The sequence below is a fragment of the Ischnura elegans genome, chromosome 8 (assembly GCF_921293095.1).
Source record: "Ischnura elegans chromosome 8, ioIscEleg1.1, whole genome shotgun sequence".
Classification (NCBI taxonomy): domain Eukaryota; kingdom Metazoa; phylum Arthropoda; class Insecta; order Odonata; family Coenagrionidae; genus Ischnura; species Ischnura elegans.
Window position 1 is genome coordinate 91,853,234 of NC_060253.1, and position 21,703 is coordinate 91,874,936.

Genomic DNA, 21,703 nt, shown 5'->3' on the forward strand with positions numbered 1-21,703 from the left:
ATTCCTAGAGGTAAAAACTCACTCTTCATGTCCAGAATTTCCCTTGAAACCCATGTCCAAACTTCTAGATTGCAAAATTACCAAGAAATTGGCCTGAAACAATCACTGGCACAGGGACAGATGACTGGAAAGGAAGCCACAAAAAGTGAAGTGCACAGTAACAATCTTAAAAACATTGAGTTTGAATATATGAAGGGCTCCCTAGAACTTCAAAAACTGTATATACATTGAATGAGAGCAAAACATGAAAACATTTCATTCAATATATGCCACCTTGCTCTGATGCTAGTCGATGCAGGGAGTGAGCTCTCAGAGCACAACAGTATTAGCTGCTGAGTTATTTACTGGATGCGTCTGCTCCTAAACATTCAGAATGAGTGCCGACTTATTTCTCAGAGTATTCTTTTCAGCTTTGAGTAGTTAACAGGGTGAAAATAGAATATGTACCAATAGTTCTGCCACCTCATTTCATGGAGAAATTTAAGATGAATGTGACAGCAATGAGAATTCAGCATTTTAATCCGTCGTTTCAACAAATACCTCAGATTTGGTGAAATCAATACTAATTAATGGTTTGAAATTTAAAAAAAAGCAAAATATTCTACATAGACCGTACCCAATTGCAAAAAAAATTGTTATAACAGACAAATACCCTAAAAATCTCATGAAAACTGAAATTATACTTAAAAAGGCAAAAAATTCACTATCCCAAAAATCAAGGAGTACCAACACATTACTCGAAAGTCCCATACTAAGAGGATACATGTTGAAAATGCCAGGAGACCTCAAAAGATTCTTGATCATTAAGAGTGAAGAAACAGATAAGAACCAGGTGAAGGACTGCAAAAGCTACCCCATAGCAGATATTGGCAGTGAGCATAACTTAGTGATGAGGAAATACCACCTCAAATTTAAAAAAACTGACGAAGGCAGTGACAACATTTGGCAAGTTGAAAAATTGAAGGAGAATCAACATCAATGCATTTCACGAGGCTGTGGAGAAAAAAAAATAGGAGGGAATGTGAACAAGAAATCAGAGGAAAAGAGACAGAAAAATTTTAGTAATGGACCACAGGTTGCAGCTAAAGAAGGCCGAAGAAATGTCATCAAGATAAAACGTGACAGGCTTGGCTTGAGGATGCAAATAGAAGTCTAGTGTAAAATACCTAATCAAGGTTTTATGGGGTGTTCTTATTTTTACATTGGGTTTGGTACCAGAAAATACTTATAAAGATTTTAGCAAAATAAAAAGATATGTATTCAGAGACAAAAAAATGTTCTCCACTATTAATAAATTGTGAAAATATTTTTACTAAAACAGTAGTCAGTGACCCAGCTATAACCTGACACATTAAAAGAACTTTGGGAAAAGTAACTTTGTGAGGGTGACCACATAAAGAGTCTAGAATATAAAGATGGTGATAAGTGCCTCAAGATATTTTGTATCTAGAATATAAAGATGGTGATAAGTGCCTCAAGATATTTTGAAAAATAAAAAATATGCACAAAAATTGTATAAAAATTATGAGTTTCCCCAAAGTTTCAGGCTATAGCATTTGAAATTAACCCAAACAATTGAGACATGATTTTTAGTTTTTTTTTTTTACCATATCTCCAATTTTTATTTTTGTAAAAATCTTTTCTTCATTTTAAAATGTACATTCAATTACATTCCACCACCTTGATTTATTTTCAAAATTATTTGACCAAAAACCAAGATTTTACGTAAGTTTGAAATGTTCAATATTTAATTAAAATTTTAGGGTACAATAGATAATGTATGTATGTACTTACTTTGATGTAGGGGTAACAATATAAAATTTATATCGTTACCCCTACATCGAAGTATAATCCTAATTTTTTTCAGGTTTTTAAAAATGGTAGAACACGATCAAAAACACAAACACCTGCTCTACATCATTTTCACCAACATATTCCTCGAGGATATTTGATTTGATTATTTAGAGCAACAATTTGTAATCAGTTGTGATCAGTTTGTAATATCATTGATTGAGAATAAATATTAACAATGACAATGCCTATCACAGTAAGAATAATAATGATTATTGTCTATAATCATATTTGCAGCCAATAGTTCACATACCATTCGCACATTCACAAAAATGGCTTTTAATATGGTTACATATATCCTTTACATTGGGTGTGTAATCTACACAACAGTTATAGGATTTGCTAGAAATACCTAGGTATAGCAATATCAGACCTGGATTTATACAATACTAGCCTTTAACTTCAAATATTGCAGTGTGAAATTGTCCTCTGTTATTAGCTCAGCTAAATAAGAAACCGCTTGTTGTAATAGGTATGTGCCGGTGGAAAATCTTAAGGTCATGTTCTGTAAATTCTGGAAAATCCAGAACTTCATTGCCTGTTAATATCTGACACAGTGATTGCTTCCAAGACCATCTTCCCAATTCCACCTGAGCACCCAAGCTATTCTCTTTAATATTTTGAGAAAATATCTTCTTCAAGGCTTCTTCAGATGCTAAAGTTTGGTATAATATCCTTTTGCAAAAGTAATTTATCGAAAGAAAAGCAATTTTACAAAAAATTGAAACTTTAAAATCAAGCTGATGATGTAATAGTTTATCTGCCTGATAATGCCATGTACTGTTTCATTAACAAAACGGATCAGAGTCAAGCAGCAGGATGCATTAGACTCGGCAGCAGTTAATTGGTCGTGTTTTCCTTTCGATGCAGGCACACAATAATCATCCTCTTCCAGCTGTTGACCAATGTCTTGGAACCCTCCATTCAAAACAAATACATCAATTTTCTTTAGTAAACTACATATGTCATAGTTATCATCAAAAATATGTTTTAAATTTTATCATAATTGTCAGAAGCTTAACAGACATTACATCAACAATCATACCATCAGTTAAACATAACGTTAAGTGGCTTGCAAAGACGGGTTTTCTCACATCACGTTATCATACATATGACTCTGAAGCTATACCGCAGCACAACTATAAGTACAGAAGATTGAGGAGACAACGAATTTAGACAAGGTAAGTTTTTTGTGATGATTCCTTAAAGATACGCTCTTACGAAGTTTGTAATTATGAAACTCCGGTTTTTAAGCCCTGTGAACTTCGTAATAACAAGAGTTAACTGTAATCAAACTTCTTTCTCCATCTCCCTGAGCAATGCCCCACTTTTTATTTCTGAAACACAGTACATAAATCCTTTCAACCCGCAGCACTAACAACGACAATCGGCAATACTAGATTTATTCCCATATAAGGTGGGTAAACAGTCTATGTTTCCAAACATTTATTCTCCTAAAAGGTAAAACCCAGGAAATATTCAGAAAAAGAAATGGGATGATAGGATATGGATTAGAATGATGATGGCAATGATATATGAATTGCAAATGAAATCACTAGTGAAAACCAAAACTCATACATTTACAACATTTGTGACTTTGAAAGTGTTTCATACGTACTTCATTACAATCCACCTCAAACATCTCCTTTGTGTGAGTTTCTATCATGAAATATTCCATGGAGAAGCTAAATTACTTTATTTATTTCCTTCGAGGTTGAATTTTCCATGTTTGCCTGTTCCTTCACTGGAAAATCTGGTTGCCCCATCCACAGCCTCCTGTAATGAATCAATTATTGCTGTTATTGGTAAATTAAAAACTATTGCTAGCTCTCCTTAAAACAAAGAATGCCAACATATGCTTGCTTCAACTTAGAAAGAAAAATTCAAATGGCATAAGAGAAGGGAAAAATAGGCCCCAGCTTGGAGTACAACAGAAAGGAAATGGGTTTTTCTGGGTATTCCTCTGTTTAGCAATCAATCAATTCCTCTAATGTCCTCTCAATTATGATTGACTAACTAATAATTACATAAGTACTTCGAAAGCTAATTGTCACCATGGAATGTAGGCTGAAAGCCTTGCTTTCAAGTTTTGCACTTTTCCCATGATCCACTTAATAAAGCCATGATATTTCGCTTAAAAATCATAGTTTTTCACAGCACAGGAATTCATACATAAAGTTTTAAGCTAAAGCACCTGTTTACTTAGACAGTAAACTGTATGCCCTAGTTACAAGCCAAAATTACATAATGAAGTGAAAGAAAATGTCTTTATCTATGCAAAATATCTATGAATATTGACATCCATAAAGGTCCACACTACACATACATACTTGCCTCTGCCATTTCTAGTAATCAACTGATTCACATTAAATTTGCACCCTTCAAAATATGTAGTGGCAGGTTAAAATCCTTTATAGATTTGGATGCAAAGGCTAATCACGGAGAATGCTGTTTGAACACTTGATAAAATTTTTTGTCTAGGGTGTAACTACAGGAAATAGACTTAACATAATGAAATGTATAAAATTTATAATTCCACATAATTTAATACTGTATGACCTAGGTTTCAATGTCCCACATCATTATCTGGTACATTTGCATCAAAGATGGAGAATTTACCGTTTGAAGAGGTCGTACAGTATAAAATTTAGATGGAATTATAAATTTTTTTATACTTTATAATGCATAAACACTGTATTTTCACCACAATGAGACATACATGAGTTTAGAAAAACAATGCCAGATAATAATTTTAGCTTTCCCATCCGGATGACAATGACAGCAAAGAACCTTAAAAAACAGGTGGTAGAAGAATTTGAGACATATGTAATTCAAATTAATATTGCTTTATTATGTAAATTTCAAATAAGTTTTACCCAAAGAGAAATGTGTATGCTACAGAAGTTAAAGTGCCAGTTGATATGAAAATAATTGTGCTGAATTAAACTTGTGAATAAGGTTGAACCACGCAAAAATGCATAACCCCATTACTCAAAGGAAATACATTACAGTAAACTCTTGATTTTACGAAGCAGGATTTTACGAAGTTTTCGATTATACGAAATTTTTTGAATTTACGAACCTCGGCTCGGTCCCTAGGAGCAAATGGCATTCGTTTATACGAACTATGGCAAAAAATTTGTCAAAAAAACTAGTTACGCCGGCGTAGGTAGCTAAAAAATCAGCGCTTCCAACTGTGGTCCATCAAAAGTGCGAAATCGTAAATGATAATGCAACTTTGGAGAGAAATGGGTCGCCAAAAACCTCACTGTGGGAATTTAGGGGGAGTAGGAGTTAAGTTAAAATATCGCGGCTGACATTATGCCCCTATTTACGTGCCTGTTCGTAAACATAGCATCGACAATAATTCGTAGTTTAACATGTCAGGAAGGTCGCGCGGAGTATTTCGTACACCCCTAATTAACCCTTTGCACTGCTGTGAACGTACTTCCAAGACTACTTGACTACTTTTTGCCGAAGCACTTCGAAGGGGCCCTAATCCGGGACCCTTTCCTCGACGAGCTCACCCTCGCTGGCCCCTGAAACTGGGCTATTTTTTAATGCATTACCTGACGCAACCCTGGGTTTCAAAGGGCAAAGGTGCCATGGGGGGAAAAAGAGTAAAGTGGGTGTTACTGGGGGGCTGTGCATCAACCAAACGGGCACGGACAAAATAAGCCCGTTGTCATTGGGAAATTTGAAAGGCCACGGTGCTTAAAACATGTAAAATTGGAAGCCCTCTCCGTTTTTTACCATGCAAATAAAAACAGCTGGATGACCCGAGAAATTTTCCAGCAAACGGTTATACGTCTACAGAGAAAAATTGCTGGAGAGAACAGCAAAATTGTTTTAATAATGGATAATGCCACCGTTCATAAATACGTGGAAGATCTAAAATTGGCTAATGTTCGAGTCCTCTTTTTACCCCCGAACTCGACTAGCAAGTCCCAGCCCTTGGACCGAGGCATTATCCAGGATTTTAAAGTCCTATACCGGAAGAAGCTTGAGCGGTATTACTTGCGATGGATCGGTATGTATACATTCATCTATTTTGCTCATGTGCGTTTGGATATCGATTTAGATATTTTTATTCATGATTATCATTCTTTCAAATCTATTTGCTACTTTTATAAATGGGAACAGAAATTAATAACATCCCGAAATGGACGTTGATACATGCAATCCGCGCCATAATATCTTTTCGTGTATATATTGGCCTTTGTGAATGAAAAACTTAAATATCTTAAGTACTGGGCTCTATTTACCGCCAATTTATATTTCAGGCTTCTCGTAATGAAGACGCACTTCCAAGTCTAACCATGAACTTTCTTCTCACGTGCTTCCCCGTTCTCCCATGCTGGGGTTCTGTCTTTCCAAAGCCGTCCCTTCCCTCCTGCCGCCTTTGGCTGATCTTGCTGACACCCACCTTACGCATCCCAAACCCCTCCTTCCCCAGCATTTCCCATTCACTCCCTCCCTAAGGAGACTGAGCTTGTGTGCGTCGCAAAAAAATACGGCCCCCAAATGTAGACTGAGGCAGAGCTGAAGGCCATTTCCCCACCCTTCTTTGTCCTGCCCCCTTCACCAGTCCTTGTGCTGACCACACTTCTTCCCTCAGGCAATCCCCATCCCACTCTTATTCACCCCACCCACTGGGAACGTTCCCCAATTGTGGAATGGTTCATCTTTACCTGCAACGGGGGGAAGTTATTAACCGGAGAGAGGCGGAAGAAGTATCTTCCACTATCGGGAAAATGGTGCCGCGCTTATAATTGTCTCTCTTCTTCTCAGCTGACTTTTCAATTGAAATTAATTTCTTTGCTCTTTCCACACTATATTTATTTACGATTATGGCGCGACTATTTTTTAGTGCTAAAACTAAGAAAATCTTTTCTCTATGTCAATGATCCTTTGCCTAACTTTCAATACGGCGGAGAAAGGAACACGAAAATTAAATGAGGTGACGGTACAGGTTTTTGCGTGTCATTTTTTGGGAATTCACGCTAGCGAACCAATACTTAACCACGTTGAGAAATGATAAAATGTCTCTTGTAGGAAAACAATCAATGTGGATAATAACGTTTCTATCTATATTTCTCCGATACTGTAAGATGTTTCTCCTGTCGTTTTCCGGTTGGAACCTTGCTCCTGTCGGCATAAAAGGAGAGAAACATACTATATGAACAGGTCACCTCACACCCGGTATGAAGAATACAGTCCTGATGAAGAATTAAGTCTTTTATGGCAACGTCTGCGAAGATGATGGAACACAGTAGTCGGACGGAGAACTCAAACAGAATTTACTTCAAATATTCGCCAGAAGATAATCACATCCTACGTTATTTATGATCGTAATTGAATCTCAGTGAAAATAGAGCACATTCTGCTGAAAATACGAAGTAACTCGAAATATTAACTTACGAAGGTTATTTTGGAAACAGGCTAAGACCCTTGTTTTCCTTTTTTTCTCGTCACTGAGCGATAGAGGGCGACATAAATGGTGGTTAGGCCGGCTGCCGCTAAAATTCCGTGGGTGTCAGAAACAAATATCTATCTTTTGCATACTTAATAGTAGCTATTGGCTCCTAACCACAAATTTATAACTGTTAATTCTTGCAAACTTGTTAATAAACATTGCAATTCATTATTTCATAACGTTTTCTAAACTGGTCGGGAATTTCTTTAGCGATCGTTGATGTTGAAGTATGAACAAGAAATGGGAATTTTATGGTGGTATAATTATTTAACGATTTTTCACATCATAAATCGATAGCAAAAAGCCTTTTCTATGAATTATACCGAGAATAACCACCGAAAACATTTAAATAAGACCACTAAAGACAAAAAACGGCGGAAGAAACAAAAGCGAACATTTTTTCGTGACTTATGAAACAGGTTTGAATTTACGAAACTCGATTTTACGAAGTGCCAATTTTCCGGTCCCACTGACTTCGTAAAATCAAGAGTTTACTGTATTACTAATGACTATGTTTTTCCCTTCCATTCTTCACTCCTTGAACTCCCTCAGCCAATGGGGAAAAATACCCTACGAGCACCTAAAAACAGTCACCATACCTCTACCCAGACCAACGGTCAGTTTAAAATTCCCAACCCTCCCTCCTTCCACCCCCACCTTCTCATTTGTTTGGAAGTGTTCAATTTTTTATTTATATTGGTTAAGTTAATTTCTTGGTTTCATCTTGATAATATTGCAGTGCAGCGAAACATGTCGACGGTAGTTTGATAAAATTTTATGAGGGAAGTGCAAGTGTTTCACTACAGGGGCGCAGCTAGGAATTGAGGCTAGGGGGGGTTTTAGGCACAACTAATACTGGGGAATTAGGGGGTATGGAATACCCACCAGGGGAAGCGGGAGGTGTGGGGGCCCTCCCCCAGGAAAAATTTAAGATATATGGTTCAAAATGGTAAGTTTTACGGCCTTCTGAGGGATATTTTTATAATCCTTACATTATTCTAGAAGTAATATTAGTCCAATTAAGTAAAATGGATTAAACTTTAAAAATTCTCTGAGCTCTGGGGGGGGGTTTTATCCCCCAAAACCCCCCCCCCCTCGCTGTGCCACTGTTTCACTTCATATCTCATAATGGATCTCCACAAAGTATCTGCCTCATCCATTCAATTTACTTTTTTCCTCAATTCGAAAATTATGCCATCTTCAGTTGCTTAAGTAGATACATATGTATAAGATAGCAGGCCATGCATACACAGCATACTCCAGATTATCCAGGCTAATGATGGCGAGAGGCGGCAGGAATTATCGGAAAACACAAATAAATCAAACTTACACTTTCATTTCTTGTAATTTTCAAAATTTACGTAAATCAAACAATTCATTATTATTTACGCGAGGGATGGTCGGATCGGATGCCTAGGATCCAAATAACAGCAGATATTGCCCTTCATCAGATACATCGGATCCAAAGTTGGGGAAGACATCGGATCTGGATCCAAAATTTTAAATAATAGCTTCAGAGAATGCAACAGTGCAATAAGGGTGGAAAGAGTTCCGATTCTATCTTCGAATGCACTGTCGCATGCGATTCATGAACCGTTTTGTTTGAAAGCTCTCGCAGAGGTTACCTAGGAGAATTTCAGCCGTGGAAAATAAAAAAGGCAAAATACGACTGGCACATATTGTGACTCTTCCCAAGAGATTGAACAATCATCGGGGGAATCTCAGCACCAGGAATTTGAAAATGCATTTGGATCCGAAAATATCCGAACTGAGAGATCCAGGATGCTCTGAAAATCAAGGATCCGATCTGAATCAGAAAAAATCCTGGATCCATCCATCCTTAATTTACACATGTTATCGGTTATTTTAGATTGCTTTCCGGAATCATAACGTAGTCGCATCTAGTACAAGCTGCCCGGAATGCAACTGCTGATCCGTGATCACTGGGCGCGATCGATTGTGCACCTTGATGGTTGACAAAAAGGAGCACATAACTCCCATGAAGTCAACAGGAGCGATCACGCCATCGCACAGCAAGGATATAGGAAACCAGGACTTATGGCAAATTATCTACGCTGGCGAGTGCCTGGCTATGACTCATGCTATCTCCACTTCCACGTCACCTGTTGCCTTCCCTTCTACTATTCCCTTCCTCTCTAGTTTAACCTTGTCTAGTCACAGCGTAACATGCCCGAAGGCGACAAAATCTCCAGTTCCCTTGGGCCGTATTCAACCGCATGCAAGGCCATGGCAATACTTCCACATTCGCGGTATAAAATATTCAATTAAAGATTGCAGATAACATTTCTCTTAATTTACGATTCGTTTACCATTGAAGAATCTTCTAAAATTAATCAAAAGATTTTTTTCTCACCACCGATCATGGTCTGCAATGCTAGAGCAGATGTACAAGTAAACTTGAAACATTCCTCGTCAGTAAGTACACCCATGTCTCGTATAGCGCAAGGGATGCGTTCCTTGGGGTCTTTGCGCTATACGAATTTGCGTTATACGAGAGCGTTTTAACATAGGGAAGATAGGGATGCGTTCCTGGTAGCATAGGTCTTTGGTATTGAATTTCCTCTAAAACATCTATATTCACATAAAAAGCCTTAGAAAACATTATTTCTATAAATATTCATAGTTTAAAACTAGAATGCCGGGAAATTTGTTTCCCCTAGAATGCCGGGAGGGTGTCATTTTGACACCCATGTTTTTATATGCATGTTACGTAGCAGATTAGTTTTATTTCGGAGTCGATAGTGCCAACTTTTGTTTGATACTGATTGTGCCCTAATATTAAAAAAAAACTTAATGTTTTAATGGAGCACCATTGAAGTAAAAAATTTTTTACAAAAAAATACTTTCCTGGAATGCTGCATCCATCGAAAAGATTGCGCTGAAACGTCGGAGGACGCATGAAAGTGCAATAATACCTACATATAATCATTGAATACTCTTTTATAAGTATATATTGTTCACTGTAATTGGTTAAATTTTATGTGCATAAAACAATTAAAATGAATATGACAGGATTGCTTTTCTTTTTATTATAATTGTTAACTTTTTTCATCAATTTTTCGTCATAGAATGTAGAAGTGTGCTTCAAAAGACGAAAATTAAAATAAAACCATTGCGGCTACAAAAGTAGGAAATTTTTAAAAATAAAATACAAAAACTTCGTATGAACCCAAAAAGAAATCGAATACTTTTTCATACACACTTACAAAAAGCTTCATCTATATAGTAGAGTCTCTACATTCTGGCACTTTTGGTCTGTTTTGGCAGTAGGTTTACTGACTTTTCACTAAGCTTACAAAAAGCAACAGTTCTGTTTTCATTGCATTTTATCTATACTTGACAATCCCAAGTCAGTTCTGGATTTGGTTGCTAGATATTCATTGACGCAATGTAAGGAAAAGCAAGCTATTCTGATAAATTTTGTAAAAATAATTCGGGACATCTTTTGTGTAGTTATTTCCTTATATATATTATCCAGGTTACGTCATTATAGTGACCAAGTCAAAAGTATTCTGGAAAGAAAAAACAAGCCTGGTTCTAGTTCTGACCAAATATTTCCGCCCCATATGATCAATAATATCTACTTCAGAGTTTATCTCATTACAACACCTTACAGTTTCGGGCGATTTGTTAGAGTTGTTACTAATGTCAATATGAGCGCGAAGAGATCATAGAACAAGAACACATTTTTTTCTGTTTGCCCTGATGAGCAGTAAGTGTTACGTCACCATTTTTGTTCAATTTAGTTGATTACAGCCCGAGAAGCTTTTATTTCACCAGGTATTTCCTTTCTTCCCTTATTTACGGTTCCCGAAAGGCAAATACCCTTTTGTTTCGAGTAGAGCTAGCAAAAGTGATGTGAAACAAATGCCAGTGGTTACATTCCTGCCCTTGCTCATGTAGGATTGCACACGTTTCAATACAACATGATCTGAAACGCGATCGTCAGATTGATGAGAGCTGTCCTTGACGCCTCTGGTCAATCTGGAAATTAATGGAATCAGTTTACCAAATACATACTGTCTTTATATACTGCAAACTAGTATTTATGCCCATACTCATCAGGCTTTGGTGCCATGAATTGCTTGAATGGTCATCTAGCTTTGCTTAGAAACAGCTGTTCGTCAATGGTTATGTTAGGCCCAGGTTATGATTCCTCAGCATGGCCATCTCCTTCTTAGGATCTTGAGCAAGGAGTTGACGTCGCCTTGAAGTCTACCCAGCGCCCCTTCCACGTCGGCACACCTTGTCACGACCACGCACAATTTCTTTTCTGTCCGATAACCAGTGCAGATCCAGTAACTCAATTATGTGTATATGCGTATTGTAAAATAAATATGTGTATCTTTCGTGATTAAATTACTAAACTGTAATATAAAAAACATTGAAACTGACCGTGCTCACTATTTTAATCATTTTTGGATGATCTAAATTGCACCTCCTGTGCAACCCAATCGTTGTCCGACTCAACATCTGCATCAGACCCTTTCTCCGACACGTCTCCAGAAATATCGTTTAGTATTGTGATACTTTGCTCCGTCGTAACACGTCTATGCAGTGCCATTATCAAGACAGAACTGCCGAAGCAAGTCAAGCAGCAGGTCGCGACACACAAGCGACCCAGTCCGCCAAACACGCGCACGAGCCAGGCAGCCGAGCACAGAGGCTCGGCAGCAGCTAATTGCATTGTCGCGCGCGTCACTTCACTGCAATGTTTCAGGGCAAATAACTGTCACCGCAGTAAAAAAAAACTAGCTGGTTTCGAGGCAAAACATTTGCAAAAGGCAGCGAAAATACTTACCTTACGAGCTACTAAACTTTTGAAAAAATTATTATACAGCCGATGCTCATTGAAATTATGTAGAACAAACAATCATGAAGGTAATATACTATACTAAAATATACTATACTATACCTAAAGGTTCTACACATGAAGATAATGTAATACACTATACTAATTTGAGAAATAATTATCAAGCCGCATCCCACGAGACACCTAAACCGAAGAAAGAAATGATATGATATACTGGGTGTCAAAATGACACCCTCCGGCATTCAAGGTAAATTTGAATTTTTGAGACGATAAAAATTATGGGGGGTATCCCTTTTATGTCATTTTGTTAAGATCTAAATATGAATAAAAGTCACGAAAGATTTTTTTCTAAAACACTCTCTAAGGGCCAGCTCCGTAAAAAATGTACGCGTAGGGTGTCAAAATGACACCCTTCGGCATTCTAGTGTTAAAACATCTTTAAAGATAGTATTCACGCATTCAAAGACTTTTATTCACGTTAAAAAAAATTCTTACGTGCTTTCGAAATTCCATCCTGTCGTGCAGGTGGGCTAACATCTGCTATCTCAGGGGATCGTAATGCGTTGCCGGCAGTTGACGATTTTTAAAACTAGTCTAAAAACAACTGTTGTGTCACCCAGGCCCTTTTGTAGCTCATCGAAATGACAGGAAAATGCTACTTTAAATGCCATTTCATAGCTAGCGGAGTTTATGAATGATAAATCATTTTAATTTGAAGTCCTCCGAGTCATTAGCAGCTACGTGAAACAGTCTTTTAATGCCTTGAAACCTGACCCAGGTTTTCCTTCCCTGAAAATGAATGAACGAGAATGCATTCTTTTCCAAAAGAATATCCTCTCGTCAACATTAGATCTAGTTGAGGGGGAAAGGAGCCACTTTCAATAACAGCTTGGAGTTCATCAGAAAATGTTGTGGTGGCTGCGCTATCAACACTTGCAGATTCACCTGATATCGCCGCACTGAAAATACCTGCTTGCCGTTTAAATTCTGGAACCAACCGCTTTCACTAAATGTCTCGGAGCGATTACCACTCTCGTCTTTTTGTACTGATTCACCATGAACTTTCCGTATGTGTAGACCGCTTGGTTGAAGTTGGTGCAGCTGAGGTCACTGATATTTTAGCTTCGTCTTTATTCAAAATAAGGCATCGTGAGTTTAAACTTCCACGCAATATCGCTTTGACGCTCTCCATTTTCAAAGCAATTGACCTCTCTCAAGTCCTCTTATAGGTTTATGGTTTTTCTTGATAAATTCTTGATTTTTCTACACGCATTCCTATTTTTTGCCATATTCTCTTGGTTTTTACTCTGTATGGCTCTATCTAAATCACCTTCTACTGCTGAACTGTATTCCTGAGACGCAGAAGGCCTGCGACTGCGGGGAGGGAACGAAGCCATTGTGTTTGAGACTCTGTAGCGGACCCTTTTACGTGTTGATGCTATTCATGCGCAACTCGGCCACCGCTCCATTTCTCCCCGTGAATACCGATGACCTTGAAGGTTTTAGCGTAGACCCTCTACCTGGAAGTCAATCGCCCGGTAACCTACGACGGCAAAAATACGTCTCAAACCGTATTGTTGAAAAAAAAACTCATTTCCACTAGCCCCACGCTTAATTAACGATCTAAATTATTTATTATCATTCTGTTAAGGAGACCAGATAAATCTTCGGTAGGCCGGCTATCTGGACCCAATGACGAGTAATACTTTTGGCAATTGCACAGCAATGAATTTCGATTAATATATAAACAAAAAAGAAGATTTGAGGCAAGAAATAATATTAATATGCATAAATTGATAGAAATTACGTGTGTACTTAGCGCAAGTTCACGTTTTATCACGAGAGCGTTTAAAATTTTTGATTAGGCTACACTGCGTTGCAATGTTTCCCCGAGGAACGAATTTGCGCTATATCAAAATTGCGCTAATCGAAATTGCGCTATACGAGACATGGGTGTACATATATAAAATAATTCCATTTTACTAAGGGGATTCTGATCGAAATAATAAGACCAGAATAGCCTTACATTAAAATGCAAATAACATGGAGGTTTTATATCAGATTTTTTAAAATAAAGATCGCACAAAACGTCGAAGTTGTGCGAACTCATGCACAAATAATCCATAGTATGTATTGATAAACCATAGCCGGATAATTGGGAATCTGCTGTGTATACATACGAACAAGGGAACAAAGTTACTGATTTCAAACAGGCTAAGACTATAATTTCACATTCAGGTAGGAGATGAAATCAAAGATTAATTCAGAGGTGCACACATCAAACCAGAAAGCAAGAAATGTGTATGTAACCAGAGGGAGCAGTAGCATACCTTCATTAGCTCAAGATTAGATATTGCAGCAGCTGTCTCCTGAAGGAATGCTGTGCTGGGTGACAGAGCAGCCTCATACGCGGAAGCCCGGTCTGCCAGCAGACACTGCTGGGGGAACTTGGACAAGGACCTGGCTAGATTAACACCTTGGCCAAGAGCTTTAAGAAAGAATTGTCATAAGAAAGGATTACATAACCATCATTAACTATCATCCCATCAAACATAAGTGCCAAAAATAGTATTGGCACCTTTAACTATAACTTCCAAACCAAAAATGAACACGGTAGAAAGGCACCTATTTGTGGCGGTAGACGGAAAGTCAAAACAGAAAATTTTAAAAATGACTGATATGTGATAATCACAAAAAGGAAATTTTAGCATTCACAAATTTTATGATATAAGACTAGAAGTGTTTGGTGAGCATCATGACAAACAAGGACATTAATAAGGGTCCAAATGATTTCAGGAATCCATTTCTCCATAAGCTGAATGCATACCACATTTTCACAAAAAAGGAGGGTCACATAAAAATTTAGCTAATATTTGAATTATGCAAACATGCCACTTTTCCAACAATGCTTATTCCTTAACAAAAGAAATAAATTGGAAATTTGTAAGATAAATTCCACAATTCCCATCAGCCTTTGCTTCAGATAAATTTGATCCTTATTACATAGGCCATGAGCCATTAATGAAATCACAGAAAAAGCCTGAGGAGTGAATATCCGTGGAGAAAAAATGTGTTAAAAAAAAGCATGTTAAGATTTCCTGATGACATAGCCATCATAGCAGAAACAGAGAAGGATTTGAAAAATATTCTGGTTAAAACGGGTATGGTAATGGATAAATATCAGCTGAAAATTAACACAAAGAAAATCAAGATATTAGTATGCATCAGAAGAGAAAAATTCAAGACTAACATTGAAATAGGGAACCAAAAACTGGTAGAGGTGGATGAATTCTGTTATTTGGGAAGCAGGATAACTAGCGACGGGAGAAGCAAGAAAGAATTTATCAGTAGAATAGCCCAACCAAAGAGAGCATTCAACCAAAAGGGAGACCTGCTCACAGCGGGAAACTTAAATAAGGAAGTAAAGAAAAAATTTATAAGAACCTACAGTTGGAGGATCCTCCTACACCAAAGTGAGGCATGGACAATGACAGCAGCGAAGGAAGCAAGGATAGAGGCCTTCGAAATGTGGTGCCACAGAAGAATGATGAAGATCGAATGGATCAACTGAGGTAGTAATGAGGAAGTTCTAAGAAGAGTAGAAGAGAAGTCTTGGGAAAACCTTAATTAGAATACGGAACAACCTCATAGGCCACATCTTGAGACATGATGACCTGATAAAGACAATCGTCGAGGGACAAGTGGATGGCAAGAACAGAAAAGAAAGACCTCGAACAAAATATATGGAACAGGCAAAGAAGGTTGTGAAAGAGAAGACAGATAGGTGTGAAAAGATTAGCAGATAGGAAAATTGAGTGGAGAGCAGCATCAAACCAATCTTAGGATTGTTGACCAGTGATGATGATGCATACTGAGTTTCCAGACTGTGAGGATTTACTTTATCTTCAACTCAAGGCATTGGAGTGGATATCTGAAATGCTCACATGAAAGGATGTTCATTTTATATATTTTAATGTCTTCAAGGGTATGAAAAACTTTGAATATATCTAACCAGTGCCAACAGCAACATATCTATTAGCAAGTCCCCACTCCAGAGCTTCTTTGGCATTAATTGGTCTGCCTGTAAGGATGAGATCCATCGCCCTGGACAAACCAATAAGGGCAGGCAGTCTCACGGTTCCCCCATCAACCAATGGCACTCCTGAAATATGTTGAAAAAAGGTAACAATGAAGATTAAAACATCATCCCAGAAAAAAATCACTAACTCTAAACATCTAACAAGTTCACACAATAGATAACACTGGGGAAAATTTTTTATCACATTTTCTATTGAATTCAATTTTTGAGCTGCTTAAGCATAAAATAGGCATGCTGATTACAAAACTGTAGTTAGTTTTCTTCAACCACGTCAATTTTTCTCACCAAACTCTGTTTGATTATAACCACTCTCAGCTTGATTAAGTGCCTATCACAAGATGCTTCATTGCTCTCCAATTGGCTGACATTAACCTTATGCAACTTTTTCTGGGTGACTGGTAAGGTAGGAGGCTAGCGACAGGTGCGTAATTGTCTAGTTATGCAGGAGATACTATAGTTAGACGCAGGCACTTAGTCCAAAATTTGCTTTGTGGAAAGCTTCACTGTTGAGCAGGTTGCATAAACATATACATAGGTAATTACTTGCCAATTGGGTGGTTTCCTATTATTTTTTTTAATTTCCTAAATCGAAAGATTAATACTTCTGGAATACGTATTTCACGCTTTTAGATTTTTAAACAACGATATCTATTTTTCGCAATTAAACGAAAGGTGAAAATTTTCAAGCACGTAAAATCGCGACGGCTAAGTATGAATGCTGGGAAAAGCCAGTGTGACGTCAATCTAGTCCCAGCAGTTGCCATGTGAGGCCACCTTCAAGCAAGGCTATGAGTGCCGCTTCGATGCAGGCTGCTAGCAGGTAGCACTTGGCTTATTAATACCCTATCAAACGAAGGAAACTTTTCGACCATAGGCAATTTTAATAGGTGATTATTAAGAAATGTTTCCCTGAGCTCTGTGCCTCATGCAAACATTGGTAATCTCAGACAATGAAAAACTCCCGACTACTCATAAAGCATCTGGGTCCCTGTGACCTCACGTGGAGTAGCATCATATGGGTGCCAATCTGGCCTTTTTCAAATGAGGTTATAATTGATCACTAACAACAGTCTAAACTGGGATTTCTAAAAACAAATAATTTGTATTAAAGAATATACTAATGGTGGGTAACGAATTGCAATCAATGCCTTTTGTTTTCTTTGATGAATGAAACTACCCTATTCAAACGCATAGGTAAACCATCCATTCATCAGCACCAAACCATTCATCAGTAATCATTTTGTATGGGCAGTATATAAGATAATATTTCCCTTTAAATTGATTCACATGCAAATTTTGTATGAAATATGATACAAAAAGAGGGTATCCTGTAGCTTAAAAAGTTGATGTGATAGATAAAAACTGAGGTTATTTTCTTATCCCGAGGCCAAAAGTTAGTCATAAACAAGTCTCCAATGTAAGACAAGGCTGTTCCCAAGTGTAATTAAATTAAACCTTGACATTGTAATATAATTTCGAAATAAATATGCTAAACTTCAAGAGGCATTTTTGCTGCTTTATTAGCATATGTAGTTCAGGAAAATATATGAAAGGCAAAAGCATGAAAATATAACATAGATATCCACACACTCCAGGATAATGTAATTATATTTATTGTATCCTTGCTATTTGCTGATACTAGAATAGATATATGCAAGCATTAAAATAAATAAAAAATACATAATAAGATGGAGAAAGAAAATCATCAATATTATGCTATCAGTCCTTGAAGTGATAGAAGTGATTCACTTCTAAGTAAATTGCAACCATGAATTGAACAGCTGTCATAATTTCTGATAATTAGGGGAAAGAAATACTTTTGTACGTGATAAATTTCTGTTCGGCAGCCATTTCCCAAAAGTGATATTCCAGCAATATTAGGAAAAAAATTTCTAACATGGAGTAAACAACTGGGGAAAGTGAAAGTATAGATCATAATTATTAAATGGTAATTACAATGCTATCTATAGTCCTTTTTATCATCAACCAACAACATAAAAGAGCACATTCATAAAATACCTCACCAAATCTTCGATTGAACACTCCCATTACAGCAGTTTCTTCAACCACACGAAGATCGCATGCCAAGGCTAGCTCAAAACCACCTGCCACAGCATAACCACTAATAGCTGCAATCACTGGCTTCTTAAATATCTTTCTTGTGGGGCCCTACTACAGCACACAATGAAAAATAATAACACAGAATGAGAAAACACTGTCCATACAAAGTTATTTTATGGACATGGCCAAGCTAGAAATAAATTAGCATTGTATTTTTGATTTAATCTAACTGAAATACATATTCAAGAACATGAGCTTGATCCCAATTATCCACCCTCGTAATCTAATTCCCAAGAAAACAATGACACTTTAACGTTTATTACTTAAAATGTCAATTTAATATTATGCATGCCTCAGAATTTTGTGAAGATTGTTCTAATTATAATTCCAAACAATAAGTAAGTTAAGAATAGTGGAGACTACAGTACTATTAGGCTAATAATGCATGCAGCGAAAGTAGAACTGGGAATAATTCATACATAAACAAGTATCTGGATAAAGGCAAAGGAGTACTCGGGCAACAATCAGGTCAGATTCAGTGAGAGAAAGTCAACCCATGATGGTGCAGAGAAGAGATACGGATATAATCGGCAAATATTTAATCGTTTCATGGATTCAGAAAAAGAATTTGATTGAGTGATCTCAGGCTGACTTTCTCAACATAAGAGCTGCAAATTGTAAGGACAGACAACCGGTTGAAAATCTGTTCACGGACCTGACCTCATTGCAGCAATTCCAAGTGTTTCAGAGAGGATGTAAATGTTAAGTAATATGAACGAGAAAGCAGGTGGGCTGGTTGCACTGTTTAATAAAGAAATGTTTGGGTGTTTGCAGAAATGTTTCGTAAATACATTGAGCAAAATCACAAAAAGATTGATCAGGAGAGTATCGAAGTCAGTTGGTGTCATAAAGCTTCATGAGCAAAGAATTTGAGTCTACACATAAAATTGGAAAGTCACTAATATGAACAAGTGGAGAAATATGAATACACATTTGAAGAGAACATACAAGCTTAAAAAAAACATAGCACATAAGATAGAAAGCAACAACAAATCCATTTAAAAGTATTAACTTAGGACTAGAAAAAAGCTGATGACTGTCATTGAGGAAAAATTCAAAAATCCTCAACCATTTTAATGTGGGTGGTTAGGAAGAAGAATGAGAATAGAAAAGATATGTTTAGAGATTTTGAAATAGAAGGTGTAATGAACTGAGATATGATAAAACAATGAAATTCTGCATATGTATACATGGAGTGGAGAGAAAACTTCGGATGACATTAGGAGACAGTACTGGTAAGTGAGGGAAGACTAGGAATAGAATGGGTTTCAAATGCAGAATGAAGAGTAATGCTTAGAAATTTCCAAAAATTACCTCCATAAATGTTGCTATAAGCAGTAGGAGATAATTTTTAGTTGAAAAGGGTGATACGCTGGAGTGATTTGCTTTAGGCAAACCTACCTTCTAATGCAGAATACCTATCTACCTATGATTTGAGAAGTCCAAAGACAGGAAATCCAAATGCCAATGAACTCCATATTTCAATAAGTTCAAAAGATTCAGACTTATAGCAATTATTGATGAGCCACGTATATTTGAAGGGTGAGCTGAGGTCAGCAATCAGTTGAAGGGGAGTTCTCAATCGTTCTCGATAAAGTGCAAGAGGAACATTCCAGTAACTCGGTGATTTGTGACTATTGATCTGTGTTTTGCTACATGGTTCAACTGTGTGGAATTACAAGCAGTTTATGATTTTTGGTTTACCAGTTCTGTTTTATTCCCGGATACAGGGCCGGCTTAAGGCCCAGCATCCCAGACAACTGCCCACAGCGTTGAGGCTAGGGGGGGGGGGCGACCAAATGCCCAAAACCCTGTTTAATTGGGAACTATTCCACACCAAACCCCCCAGGTCCCAAGTAGGGGGGCGACTAAACAGCAGTTTACTTGGGTAAGTATTTTGCTTGAGCCAGCCCTGCCCATATAAGAGAATTTATAAGCTTGTGTAAGCATCTAATTTTTTGTCTTCCATGGTTTTCAATAATGTGAGATCAACATTAGTGATTTGGTAACCTGATTCAAATAAATGCCTCAAGGGAATTAATATGCCAATAAATGCAGATCAAGGGAATCTTTTCTATTGAGTTCCATGTGTTTCTTCAACCTCACAGTGGGATTACAATACAAGTAATCACATACACTATATTTAAACTGGTAAAATCCTGACTACTGTAAAGGAGAGGTCTCATCCTTCGTATTGCCAAGTAAGTTCTTAATTTTTTCAGTTATAAATACCACCATGGTGTCAGAATTAGATTATCCTTGTCTTCATTACATCTCTTTCTGAAGCTTTGCAAAGGTTCATGAAATAAATACTGTGACTAATAACTGTATCCGGCCTCTACAAGAAATGAGGCTACTTCCCAAACTTGGCTTAAGGTTCTCCAGAACTTGTCAAGTATTTAAGTCATCAACGTCGACTACCATGATGCTACCAAACCAGTAAAAATCAACAATCAGCAATTAAAACAATAGTTATATCGGTAGACCAAACCGTGAAGAAAATATGGCAAAAATTATATTTGGTACCGCCATCATTGAAATGATTTTGGTTGAAATTTGTCTTCGTTGCTTCCCAACATACCATTGGCCCCAATCCCTTAAGAGGACCATGAGAGATGACTTCGCGAATTTTTGTCACATCACTGATGGTTGTCAACTCCTGCAAATCAAATCCAGCACAAAAATTTCCCCCCTTTCCATACAAAACTGCCACCAATGAATCATTATCAGCTTCAAAGTTCTCTATCGCGTCGTTCAGTCTTTCAGCTGTATTCATGTCAATACAATTCCTCTTTTCTGGCCGATTAATGCCAACAGTGGTTACTGCTCCCAGTTTCTCCACTATGATTGAACCACTGCTGGCACCATGACAATCGCGAAATTTAAATGAATTATGCGAAAAGATTCGCATCAAAATTTCACTTTTAAAGAGACAATTCTTTAAGGCAGCTACGCACATTGTAGCTTGAAGGCGACACACCGAATACCCACAAAGAAGAAGACTTCTGAATCTAGTAAACCACACATGCACCAAGGCAAATCTGAAGATGTAAACAATTGGGATACGCTATCTTGATATCGATGATTATAAAAGCAAAGAACTTCTTCGAAATGATTTCGGAAGACAAAACATTGAACCAGTAAAAACTTAAAAGTTGGGAAAAAACACTGTCCGACGAACACTAGTCCACGCACAAGGCCGGTCAAAATTCACAATTACAGCTGATAGAGGTAATTTCGTTATTCTTATTCCTATTCGGTAGCCGCGAACAGGATGTCACGATACGGGGGAAGAGATGCCGATAATACGAAATCATAATTC

The 21,703-nt window shown here is 37.3% G+C and overlaps 1 protein-coding gene across 3 annotated transcripts; it reads right to left on the reverse strand.

Annotated features, from left to right (window-relative positions):
- Positions 1-1,776: 1,776 nt before the first annotated feature.
- Positions 1,777-21,617, reverse strand: LOC124163224 (short-chain-enoyl-CoA hydratase-like). Of its 3 annotated transcripts, none has more exons than XR_006865736.1 (6): positions 20,963-21,617; positions 18,285-18,429; positions 16,174-16,323; positions 14,492-14,649; positions 3,470-3,627; positions 1,777-2,769 (listed from the first exon to the last, which is right to left on the reverse strand). XR_006865736.1 is itself a non-coding variant. In XM_046539972.1 (5 exons), exons 1-5 carry the CDS (start codon positions 21,338-21,340, stop codon positions 3,547-3,549), a joined length of 912 nt encoding a protein of 303 aa, XP_046395928.1. In that variant the 5' UTR covers positions 21,341-21,617; the 3' UTR covers positions 3,411-3,546. The 3 variants fall into 3 exon arrangements, 1 of the variants encoding a protein (XP_046395928.1); XR_006865735.1 differs by lacking the exon at positions 1,777-2,769 and adding an exon at positions 2,836-3,188; XM_046539972.1 differs by lacking the exon at positions 1,777-2,769 and having other exon boundaries at positions 3,411-3,627.
- Between the last annotated feature and the right edge of the window lie 86 nt (positions 21,618-21,703).